The 13,112-nt window shown below is 41.4% G+C and overlaps 1 protein-coding gene across 1 annotated transcript in view; it reads right to left on the bottom strand.

Moving 5' to 3' along the window:
• Positions 1–13,112, bottom strand: part of LOC103598150 (stromal interaction molecule 1-like) — a 109,243-nt gene that overhangs the window by 30,446 nt on the left and 65,685 nt on the right. The window contains exons 3-4 of the mRNA XM_008582100.1: positions 12,040–12,151; positions 8,508–8,623 (exon numbers count right to left, since the gene is read on the bottom strand). Of these exons, the coding sequence (XP_008580322.1) occupies positions 8,508–8,623; positions 12,040–12,151 (228 nt within the window). The remainder of the gene's footprint in view (positions 1–8,507; positions 8,624–12,039; positions 12,152–13,112) is intronic.

The raw sequence follows: 13,112 nt of genomic DNA, 5'->3' as shown, positions 1-13,112 counted from the left end.
TTTTTTTTTTTTTTTTGGGGGGGGGGGGGCCGGCAGCTGGCCAGTACAGGGATCCAAACCTATGACCTTGGTGTTATTAGATTGTACTCTAACAAAATGAGCTAACCAAACAGCCGTATTTTCCATTTTAAAAAAACTATTATTATTATAGCTATCCTAGCCAGTTTGAAGTATATTCTTAGCTTTAGCATCTCTGTTCTGCCTATCTCAGGAACAGAGTTTTCCTGCTGACCTCTGGCCTCTTTCAGGTTAGATCATATGTAGCACACAGGCTATATGAAATGGGCCTAGGAGAAAAATACCCCTGTTCTGGTATCAGTCTAACCTGCTCCAATAGGGCCCCTCTTGTTGGCTCTGATCTCCTGGATTCAGCACAATGGACCCAGGATTCTGTTTATCATGCTAACTGATTTTTCCAGGTAGAATCCTTGCCTGCTTTAAACTGCAGTTTCTAATGCACCTTTTCAAATATGGTAAATCCTATTTTGACACAGAACACATACAGCCTAATAATATATCTTAGAAGACCAAGCCTCCCCTTCCTGGCAGGCGACAGAGCTGAGCCTTTGCAAAACTAGCCTAGCTTTTACTGCTGGGTATAATTCTTCTGGTGTAAGTGTTCTTGCTGATATATACAAACAGGGATGTGAGGTGTTAGTGGGGAGAGTTTAATAAGGCCACTTCCCATCTTTCAAGATTCAGCTCAATAATTACATTCTCTATAAACCTTCCTGGACTCCAACAGGAAACTCCTCCCTACTTTGTGCCCCCAATTGAATTCTGGATAACTTACATAACATCTATAACACTTACTATATTTGTTGACCATTACTATATTTGTTGGCATGCCTATCTCCATTTTTTTTTTTGATTATGCACAGTCATGGGGTACAAAGATGACTGTCACCACCTGTGCCCAAGATGTAATAGTAAGATCAATACTATCAGCATGCCTGTTACCACCAATTGTGATTATTCCCCTTGTCCTCCAACCAATTAATCCCTGACCTCCCTCCCTCCCCAACCCACCGGCAACCCTAGGTATGCTCTTTCCCTCTGCAAATCCAACACAGCACTGTGGTCTTTCTTTCTTTCCTTCTTTCTGTCTTAGCTACCACTTATGAGTAAGGACATGTGGTGTTTTTCCCTCTGTGCCTGGTTTATTTCTTTTTTTTTTTGTCTTTTTCTGTGTCCGGCAACGGATCGCAACCCTCAGTGTCGCCCCCGTACCGGACCGGGACCGGCAACGGGATCGCAGCCCTCGGTGTTGCTCCCGCGCCTCGCTCAGCCAGTGAGCGGGAACCGGTCTGTATGTGGGATCCGAACCCTCGGCGGGAGCGCCACCGCACTTCCCAAGCGGCGCACTATAGCAGTGCGCCACCGGGCCGGCCCTGGTTTATTTCAATTAACATAATTTTCTCCAAATTCATCTGTGTTGCTGTGAATGGGAGAATTTCATTCTTTTTTATGGCAGAGTAGTATTCCATGGTGTATATATACCACATTTTCCTTAACCAGTTGTCTGTCAATGGCCATTTAGCTTGGTTCCATATCTTGGCTATTGTAAATTAGAGCTGTGAGGAACATGGGAGCACAGGTATAACTCCAACATGAAGATTTCCATTCCTTTGGGTATAGATCTAGAAGAGGGATTGCTGGATCATATGGAAGATCTATCTGTAGTTGTTTGAGAAACCTCCATATTGTTTTCCATAGTGGTTGTACTAATTTACAGTCCCACCAATAGTGTAGGAGCATTCCCTTCTCTCCACATCCTTGTCAGCATGTTATTCTCTGTCTTTTTTATTATAGCCAGTCTAACTGGGGTGAGGTGATATCTCAATGTGGTTTTAATTTGCATTTCCCTGATGATTAGTGATGTGAGCACTTTTTTAAGTGCCTGTAGGCCATTTGTATGTCTTCCTTCGAAAAATGTCTATTCAGCTCCTTTGCCCTTTTTAAAATTGGATTATTACTTTTTTTAATGTGTAGTTGCTTAAGTTCCTTGTATATTCTGGATATCAATCCCTTCTCAGATGTACCGTTTGCAAATATTTTCTCCCATTCTGTAGGTTGTTGTTTTACTTTGTTGATTGTTTCCATTGCTGTGCAGAATTTTTTAGTTAGATATAATCTTGCTTACTTTTTCTTTTGTTGCTTGTGCTTTTGGGCTCTTGTTCATAAAATCTTTGCCCAGTCTTCCTGGTATGTTTCCCCCATATTTTCCCTTAGTAATTTTACAATTCCAGATCTTATACTTAAGTTTTTAATCTATTTTGAGTTGATTTTGGTATATGGTGAGAGGTGCAGGTCTAGTTTCTTCTGCACATGTGTATCCAATTTCCCAAGCACCATTTATTGAAAAGGCAGTCTTTTTCCCAATGTATGTTTTTGTTGCCTTTGTCAAATAGCAGTTGGCTATAAGTCTGTGGGTTAATTTCTGGGTTCTCTATTCTGTTCCACTGGTCTATGTGTCTTTTTTATGCCAATACCATACTGTTTTGGTTACTATAGCTTTGTAGTATAATTTGAAGTCAGGTAGTATAATGCCTCTAGCTGTGGTTTTGTTTTTTGTTTTGGGGTTTTTCTTTTGGCTTGGATTGCTTTGGCTACTTGCGGCCTTTTGTTGTTCCATATGAATGTTAAGATTGTTTTTTCTATTTTTGTGAAGAATGTCATTGGTATTTTTTTTTTTTTTTTTTTGGTCTTTTTCCGTGTCCGACAACGGATCACAACCCTCCGTGTCGCCCCCGTACCAGACTGGGACCGGCAACGGGATCGCAACCCTCGGCGTTGCCCCCGCGCCTCGCTCAGCCAGTGAGCTGGAACCGGTCTGTACGTGGGATCCGAACCCTCGGCGGGAGCGCCTCCGCGCTTCTCAAGCGGCGCACTAGCGCAGTGCGCCACCGGGCCGGCCCTGGTATTTTGCTGGGGATTGCACTGAATCTGTAGATTGCTTTGGGTAGTATGGGCATTTTCACAATGTTAATTCTTCCAATCCAAGAGCATAGAATGTCATTCCATCTTTTTGTGTCTTCTTTAATTTCTTTCAGTAGTGATTTGTAGTTTTCATTGTAGAGATCTTCCACCTACTTTGTTAAATTGATTCCTAGGTATTCTGGGTATGACTATTGTAAATGGGCTTGCTTTCTTGATTTATCTTTCTGTTAGTTCATTATTGGAGAATATAAATGCAACTGACTTGGGTGTATTGATTTTGTATCCTGAAACATTACTGAAAATATTAATCAGCTCTAAGAGATTTTTGATATAGTCTAAGTTTTTCTATATATTTGATCATGTCAACTGCAAACATGGACAATCTGACTTCATCTATTCCAATCTAGATGCCTTTTTTTTTTTTCTCTTGCCTGATTGCTCTGGCTAGTATCTCCTATACTATGTTAAATAGGAGTGGTTAGAATGGGCTTCTTTATCTTGTTCTGGTTCTTAAGGGAAAAGCTTTCTGTTTTTCCCCATTCAGAATATTGGTGGTAGGCTTGTCATAGATGGTTTTCATTGTGTTGAGATCCTTTCTTTCTATACCTAATTTGTTGAGAGACTTTCTCATGAAAGGATGTTGAAGAAAAAGCATTTGACAAAATTCATCTATTAAGATAATCATATGATTTTTGTCCTTGATTTTGTTGATGTGGTGTATTATATTTACTGACTTGTGCATGTTGAACCATCCTTGCATCTCTGAGATGAATCCCACTTGATCATGGTATATAATTTTTTTGATGTGTTGCTATATTCTTTTTTTTTTTCAAAAAGATGACCGGTAAGGGGATCTTAACCCTTGACTTGGTGTTGTCAGCACCACGCTCACCCAGTAAGCCAACCGGCCATCCCTATATGGGATCCGAACCCGTGGCCTTGGTGTTATCAGCACCACACTCTCCCGAGTGAGCCACAGGCCGGCCCGATGTGTTGCTATATTCTGATTGCTAGTATTTTACTAAGGACTTTTGCATCCATGCTCATCAGAAATGTTGGTCTACAGCTTTTTTGTTGTTGTTGTTGTATCCTGTCTGGCTTTGGTATCAAGGTTATGCTGGCCTCAGAATGAGTTTGGAAGAGTGGCCTGTGTTTCAATTTTTTAGAATAGTTTAAAGAGAACTGATATTAATTCCTTTCTAAAGGTTTGGTAGAATTCAGCAGTAAAGGCATGTAGTCCTGGGCTTTTCTTTATTGGGAGATTGCTAATTACAGCTTCAGTCTTATTGCTTGTTATCTGTCTGTTCAGGTTTTCTACTTCTTCTTGGTTCAGTCTTGGTAGATTGTATATGCCCAGAAATTTACTCATTTCCTCCAGGTTTTCAAATTTGTTGGCATATACTTGTTTGTAATAGCCTCTAATAATTTTTTGTATTTCTGTGATAAGTGTTGTAATGTCTCCTTTTTCATTTCTGATTTCTGTAATTTAGGTCTCTCTTTTTCTTTTTTAATTAGCCTAGTTAATGGTTCGTCTATTTTGTTTGTCTTCCCAAAAAAACAACTTTTTGTTTCATCTTATGTATTTTGGGGGGGTTTCTATTATCATTTAGTTCTGCTCTAATTTAATTATTTCTTTCCATCTACTAACTTTGGGATTGGACTGTTCTTTCTTTCTAGTTCTTTTAGGTGTAGGGTTAGGCTGTTTACTTGAAATCTTTCTATTTTTTTGAATAAACTTATTGCTATAAACTTCCCTCTTAATACTGCTTTTGCAGTAGCCCACAGGTTTTAATATGATATGTCTAAATTTTCTAGAAATTTTTTGATTTCCTTCTTATTGCTTCTTGGACCCATAGGTCATTTGGGAGCCTGTTGTTTAGTTTCCATGTATTTGTATAGAGTCTTGAGTTTCACCTCTTAATTTCTAGTTCTAATCCAATGTGGTCTAAAAAGATAGTTGAGATGATTTCAGTTTTTTTGAAGTTGTTGAGACTTCATTTGTGACCTAACATATGGTCTCTCTTGGAGAATGTTCTGTGTGCTGATGAGAAGAATGTATATTCTGTAGTTGTTGGGATGAAATATTCCATGGATATCTGTGAGGTACAATTAAATCCTGTGTTTCTCTGTTGATTTGTTGCCTGGATGATCTGTCCAATGATGAGAGGTGGGTGCTCAGGTCCCCCACTATTATCATATTGGGGTCTTTCTTTCTTTAGGTCTAATAGTATTTGCTTTATATATCTGGATGCTCCAGTGTTGGGTGCTTATATATTTATGACTGTTATGTCTTCTTGCTGGATAGATCACTTTATCATTATATGGTGGCTTCCTTTGTCTCTTTTTATGGTTTTTGGTTTAAAGTCTATTTTATCCATTATAAAAATAGTCCTACTCATTTTTTTGTTTCCATTGTGTGGTGTATCTTTTTCCATACCTTCACTACTAATCAGTGTGCATCTTTACTGGTGAGTTGAGTCTCTTGAAGACAGCATATAGTTGGGTCTTGCTTTTTGATCCAATCTGCCAGTCTGTGTCTTTCGAGTGTGGAGTTTAGCCTATTTACATTTAGGGATGTTATTGAGAGGCACTGTCTTAGTCCTGGCATTTTATGGCTTTTTGTTTAGATGTTCTAAGTGTTATTTGTTCCTTTCTTCTTCTTTGATTATTGGTCTTCAAAGTTTGTGGTGTGTTTTTGAGGTGGTAAGATTTAGTTTATCTTTCTCATTTGCATTTGTGTTTTACTAGTGGGCTTTGTTCTTACTTGTGTATTCATGGTAATGATTATTGTTTTCCATATTCCAGATGGAGGATTTCTTGAAGGGCTGGTCATGTGGTGATGAACTTCCACAATTTTTGTTTGTCTGAGAAATACACCATTTTTCTCTTATTTATGAAGGATAGCATTGCTGGGTATAATATTCTTGGCTGGCAGTTTTCTCTTTTAGTATTTTGAATATGTAATCCCATTTTCTTCTGGCTTGCAGAGTTTCAGTTGAGAAGTCTGCTGCTAGTCTGATGGGCACTCCCTTATAAGTGACCTGAAACTTTTCTCTTGCTGCTTTTAGGATTCTCTCTTTTTCTCTGAGTTTTGCCAGTATGACTACAATGTGTCTCAGAGAGGATATTTTTTGATTGAATCTGTTTCAGGATCTTTGAGCTTCCTGGATCTGAAGGTCTGTGTCTCTCCCTAAACCTGGTAAGTTTTCCATTATTATTTCATTGAATAGATTTTCAATGCCTTTCCCTTTTCTTCCCCTTCAGAAACACCCATGATTCAGATGTTTGTGTGCTTAATATTGTCTGCTTGCTCTCTTAGACATTCTTTATTTTTTAAAATTCTTTTTTCCTTTTCTTTTTTTGTTTGCCTGGGTTGTTCCATAAAGACCATCTTTGAATTTTGCAATTCTTTCTTCTACTTATTCTAATCTGCTGCTTAAGCTCTCAGTTGTGTTTTCTATTTCACTGAATGCGTCTTTCAGTTCCAGGTGTTCCCACTACATTCTTTTTTATAGTATTAAAAAAATGTAAATTTTTTAAAATTTACATTTTTAATATAAATTAAAATCTCTTTGTAAATTTCCACCTTCATATCCTGGATATTTTTTTCTCATTTCATTGTGCTTTCTTACAGAGTCCTCTCTTATCTCATTGAGTTTCCATAAGACAGCTACTTGGAATTCCTTTTCAGTTATTTCAAGAGTTTTCTGTTCTATAGGGTTTGGTACTTGAGAGTTACTGAATTCCTCTGATAGTGTCATATTTTCTGATTTTTTTCATATTTTGAGTATCTCTACATTAATTTCTGGTCATCTGGTAGATTAGTTGCTACTTCTATTACTCTGGTGTGAACTTTAAGGAGAAAGACTTCTTTCTCTTTTTCCAGGCTCCTCCAGTGACTCTCCTTGTGTCAATGAAGTCAAATATGTGGTGGGCCATCTGCTCAGTGGTTGTAGATGTTACAAGGCAGTAAGCCGTACTTGCAACAGTAGTAGCTGTGGTAGTGGCTGTTATGACCCACCTCCATGGAAGTTGTACGAGGCCTTGTGGCAAAGGCACAGGGTCTTGCCTTTTGTGTGGGTAGGTGGGGATGGGAGGTGGACGGCTGGGTCTCCTGCCTATCTGGTGCCTCCCTTGGCGGCAGCATCATGGTGCAGGGGTCTTGCCTTCTGTGTGGGTGAGGCAGGAGGCTGAGCCTCTATCTCCATTTAGATGGAACTATTTGAGAGCAGGAACCGTGTCATTTACACTGGTACACACAATAAATGTTAGTGAATGAATGAAAGGCCATGTTCAATACAGAGGGTGGGCATCACATAAAGAGTAGAGCCACTCTTTGTGTCATTTATTTAAAACTTATCAATGAACAGTGAGCAAAACGTATCCTAGAACCCAAAAGGAAAAAAAGCAGCAAAGGAGATGGGAACAGTGTTCCCCCAGGATGCTCTGTTTCACACTTTCAAAAGGTATAGACCCACTCGTATGAAAACATCAGCTTGGGCACTTCTCAAGCCACATGCACAAACAGGAAAATGTTGTACTGCCTCTGAACCTACCTGTCAAGCTGATTCTCTTCTGCTGCTGGCACCCTCAACTGATGCCAGCAGCTCCCAAAGCACAGTGAGTGGATCCTAAAAGCCTGTTTGATCAAGGCTAATTTTCTAAGTAATCTCACTACTTTTGTGGGGGGAAGGTGTAGGGGAAGTGGCCAGCACAGGTATCTAAACTGTGACCTTTGTGTTACCAGGCTGAGCTCTAACCAACTGACCTAACCAGCCAGCCTTGAAATCTCACTACTTTTGTTCTCCCTTTGTTGACTTAGAATAAGGATGGCAGGGTTGGCCATTCCCACCATGCAGATCTCCAGGAATTGAACTACCTAATTCTTTCAACTAGCCCCTGGCTGAACAGAATACCATTTCTTAGGCCTGAGTATGCCTCTCTTGCCTCAGTGAGAGCCAACTTAGTCTTACTTGGTCATCCAAGGACACAAAGATGTTCAACAATCTGTCATACACTCTGCATGTTTACAGTGAGAGCAGGTAACAGCTAAATGTCATTCAGCCTCTTCTAGGTTACTTGTTATCCCTGAGCATACCTTTCATATTTTAGCTTTTGTTCTCTTGCTCAGGTTGTTTTCACCACCTAGAATATCCTCTTCTGCCATCTCTATGGAATAAAGCTCTACCCATCCTGAAAGGCAGAGGTCACATGCCACCTCTTCTATAGGATGCTTTCTCTATCACTCCTCTGGGCCTTGGAAGCACTGTGTACCTCTCTAAAACACTCATTTTATCCTGTTAGGACAGAATGTGATTCATCAAGGTCTTCCTACAAAATCCAGCACAGCACTGGCACAAAGTAGATATTTCCTTAATATATTTAATGAATGAATGCCATATCTGGCTGGACTAAAATACAAGACTGTTTCATATCTCAATACCAGTAGAAATAGTGGAGGTGCTGCCTTGCAGGTGTGCCTAGGAGGCCCCAGGATCTCAGCACAGCCACTTCAACAGCTTTGGGATCCACAGTATAGCAGTACCCCTTTTCTACAAAGAACTCACAGAGAGGAGGCCCAAAGAGCACTGTGTCCAGGGCTTTGAGCTGCAGCTTCTGACGATGGCTCCGGTCTGTCATCTTCAACACAGTCCCTGTCATGGTGGTATTGGTTACAGCTAGCCTGTTGAGACAAAGAGTAGGGTATTAGTTCCCTGACACCAAAGCCAGGAAGGATCCTGGTAGGATTACCCACCTCCTCCAGGAATACTTCTAGCTCTTGGTGACTGCTCTCCTCTGCACTCTAGAACAGAGAGTCTACACCACTGGCATCTCAACAGGGAGTATGGAGGAACATATAACATTTACCAAGAATTTGCTCACCCTCTCTTCCCACATCCACCATCTCCTAAGTAGCCTACCCTTTAAGGATTATCCATTTGTGACCATTCCCACACCCAGCTGTAAATTTTCTGTTGTGCTTCTCCTTCCAAGGATTATCCTCTCTATATCTGTCCCCACCTCCCACCACGTGTAAAATGTATTCTCCCATCCAGCCCAGGTCAAAATGTCATGCCATATGACCCAGTGACTCTGGGGACTTCTAAATTATCCTAATCCTAACCCATTTCATTATATATAAACCTGTTGGTCATAAAAATTGAATGAGTCCTGTTTCTTGTATTTGAGTCACTGTAATACAATTTACCCCTGGTAAGATTACTGTAATTTTTATGACCTTCAACCATACTGCCGATGATAATTTTAATAAGAGTGCCTGTCATAATAAGAAAATGTCCTAAGAAAAACTGGACTTTGTTTCTCTTCTGCTGGAACACAGTGGGTATAGGAGGAGAGGGGTATAAGATATGAAAGGTTGAAAACCACTGGCCCAGGTCCAGCAAGTGAGTATTTAATACTATAATACTGTGTAAGGTTGGTAGTCTTTCCTAATGCATAGCTTTATTTCCCCAGCTAGAAAAAGCTTCTGACATTACAGTGTGTGATTTATACTCCTGCCTGAACTCACAGGAGCAGCTGCTTCCTTCTCTAGCCTTGGAAAGCAATCAAGCCCACTTACAAAAGAGGCAGTGAGGTACTGTGATCAGAGATGTCAGGAGATCTGGCTTCTCATCTCAGCTCTATCAGTGACTTACTTATCTGATCATAAACTTCTTGGTCCCTCAGTTTCCTTCTGTGTAAACCTCTGTAAAATCAGATGCTTCCTATAAGACTGGAAGCTCCTAGAGCTCCTCTTTAGAACACTTCTGCCAGGTGTGCTGGACTTCTCTGACTGATCAAAATAAACAGTGTCATCTTTTCTACAGTCTGTTTCTCAAAGACACCTACAAACTGGAATGTTATCTACTTCTATTCAATGAGAGAAATGAGAAAGGAACTAACATTTACTAAGCAAGTACTGTGTGTCCAGCATTGTTCTGACACTTTACATACAATACCTCATTTAGTCCTCACAACAACCTTAGGCTAATTTTAAATAAGCCTCAGTTCTATTATTTGCTCCACTTTACAGATAAGAAAACAGAGACTGAGAGTTGAGTAACTTGCCCAAAGTCACACACAAGTAAGTGGCAAAGCCAGGGAATGAACTCGAACCTACCAGATTCTTCCCATTATACTATGCTGGCTAGTGATGGGCCTAGAACCACCCCACTCCAACCCATGCACTAAAGGCTGCAATCTTCCTGCTGTCACTAAAGTGCCACAGCTTGGCATCCTTTACTCCCATCCCCAGTTTGGCTGAACCTAGTCTTGGCTCTAATCCGAGCCACAGGAGGGCTAAGTGAACCCATGACCTGAGAACTGACTTCTTATCCTATGCTTTGCGGTTTCAATCCAAGCCACAGCCATTCCCCATAATGAAACGGCCCAGGGATCCACAAGGTAATATTGCTGTTTCCATGGGTAGCATGGAAGAAACCTAAATCCTGGATCTTAATGGTCAATCATCTATTCAGTTGTCTGTCTCTTCCATTAAACATGGAGTTCCTCAAGGCAGGGGTCAAGGTTTGGTGCATCCCTTTGTCCGCAGGACCCAGCAGAGAGCATGGCACATAGCAGGTACTTAGTAAAGCTTTGTTAAATAGAACTAAACTGTTTTTTTTATTTTTTTGGTGGCTGGCAGATACAGGGATCGAACTCTGGACCCTGGTGTTATCAGCACCAGCTCTAACCAGCTGAGCTAACCAGCCACACCCAGAAGTAAACTGAATATTACAAGGAAGCCTATCTTTACCACATGGCTCAAGAGGAAGATGCAGTGAAAAAAAGCAGAGCACTGTGAACCAGGCAGACTTGGGTTCAAATCCCAGCTCTGCCACTTACCAGATTGGATAAAATATAAAATATTTGAGACTCAGTTTGCTCACCCAAAAGTTGGGATGGTAGTAATTCCTTCCTCCCAGAATTGTGAGAATCAACTGAAATAATAGGTAGGAAAGCACTCTACAAAGGGAGGTACAAACATTAAGATTATTACTCTATTCAGAGTAGGGAGAAGCTGTGAAGAGGAGGCTGCAGGCAGCAGAGGAGGGAACAGCCAGCTCAGCTAGGCCTGGACAGCAGTGCCTGGTAGCTCTGTGGCTGAAGACTGCAATGTGTGGGCATTCCAACAGCTTCACTTTCCCCTTTCCCCTTTGCTGAAGCTCATAACCAGATGCACCTACATAATAAGATGACAGATTATATATAATCAGCACTTACCAGACAGTAAGCCCTTTGAGGGCAAGGGCAGGTTGTTGTCATCTTTATCCCCAGCACCCAGCACAAGTGCTTGGCACAGAGCAGGTACCCAGTAAATATTTGTTAAATGAATAAGTAAATGGATTAATGACTGAATGACATATGGCACTAGTTTGACATAACAAGAAGTCCAAGCAGTACTCCAACCCCTCCCCACTCCCAGCCCAGGCCCTAGCATATTATGCCTATAAAGGAGGCGAAGAGTTATGACACAACAACTGTTGGAGGAGTCATCACGGAGATGAGGCTGGAACCAAAGACTGTCAGTCCACACCTCTGTACCATTTTTGTTAGAGTAGATAAACTGTACATGGGTATCCCAGGGGAGGCTAAAAGAGCCCTGAGGCTCTTGGGTGATAAAAGAGGCAACTGCTGAGGGGACAGCAAAAGAAAACAGAAACACCACAGGCTTTGAAGCCTACCCAAATCTACATTCAAATCACAGTTTTGTCCCTAACTAGCCATGTCTGTGACCTTGGAAAAGTTACTTAACCAGTTTCATCATCTATATATGACAATACCCGCCTTACAGGATTGATGTAAGACTTAAATGAGATACTGTATATAAAGTATTGAGAACAGTGCCTGGCATGTACTAAGTACTCAATAAATGGCAGCTATTTGTACTATTCCCAGGATTGATAGGAATATTAAATAATAGAATGGTGCCCATCATGCTTTATAGCAAGTGCAATAGATAAGAGAAGACAGGAGGTCTATAGACTCTGCCCTGAAAAGGGTGGAATGTCATTTAACTGGCCAGAGCAACATGAAGGTAGACCTACCCCAGCCCATTCCCTGCACCCCCAAGTGAGAAAAACCCAGTCCCCTCCTGACCTTGGCATAGCATGGCCACTGAGCTGTAGCTTCCGGAAGGTGTCCTCATACTGAGGCAGCTCCACATATGTTATCAGCCACTGCACCACCTCATCCACGGTCCAGTTGTATACTGTGGAAAGAGACAAGCAAAGCCATGACTCCAGAATACCAAGCACCACTTGCACTTATTGTTGTCATGGTCATATTGACATTAACATTTACTACATATGTTTGTGTATTTAAACATTACTCTCTCCCATAAAATCCCAAGTATGAAAGGAGTATACAATGAATGAGTCTATTTATATAAAACCCTAGGAAAGACAAATCTATAGTTATACAAAACAGATCAATGATTAGCTGGAGCCAGGAGTAGGGGCTGGGGACTGACTGGGAAGCAGCATAGAACAACATTTTGTGATGACAGAAATATTCTGTATCTTGAATGTGGTGGTGGTGGTTATACAAGTGATAACATCTGTCAAAATTCATCAAACTGTACAGTTAAAATAGGTGTATCTTAACACATGTTCCCTGAGAGCTGGGGAGGGCCATGGTAAGTGCTTCTGTACCATCCTGTCTCACCCTGTTGTCTTCCTTCTCCCCACCTAGCCCTGGAGGCTGCCTGTATTTGTGCCAACAAGTACATGGTAAAAAGTTAGGCAAATATGGGCCGGCCCGGTGGCGCACTGGATAGTGCGCCGCTTGGGAAGCGCGGAGGCGCTCCCGTCCCAGGGTTCGGATCCCACATACAGACCGGTTCCCGCTCACTGGCTGAGCGAGGCGCGGGAGCAACACCGAGGCTTGCAATCCCGTTGCCGGTCCTGGTCCGGTACGGGGGCAACACTGAGGGTTGCAATCCGTTGCCGGACACGGAAAAAAAAAAAAAAAAAAAAAAAAAAAAAAAAAAAAAAAAGTTAGGCAAATATGATTTTCATATCCAAGTGCAGCTCCACCTCTTCCATTACATCCTCATCAAGAAGATGCTGTCCTGTGCTGGGGCTGATAGGCTCCAGACAGGTATACAGGGTACCTTGAAAAGCCCCAGGATAGAGTGGCCAGGGTTCACACTGGCCAAGTCATCATGTCTA

The sequence above is a fragment of the Galeopterus variegatus genome, unplaced genomic scaffold, assembly GCF_000696425.1.
Source record: "Galeopterus variegatus unplaced genomic scaffold, G_variegatus-3.0.2 Scaffold2519, whole genome shotgun sequence".
NCBI lineage: Eukaryota > Metazoa > Chordata > Mammalia > Dermoptera > Cynocephalidae > Galeopterus > Galeopterus variegatus.
Note: the sequence above shows the minus strand (reverse complement) of the source record. Positions and strands in the feature narration are given on the sequence as shown.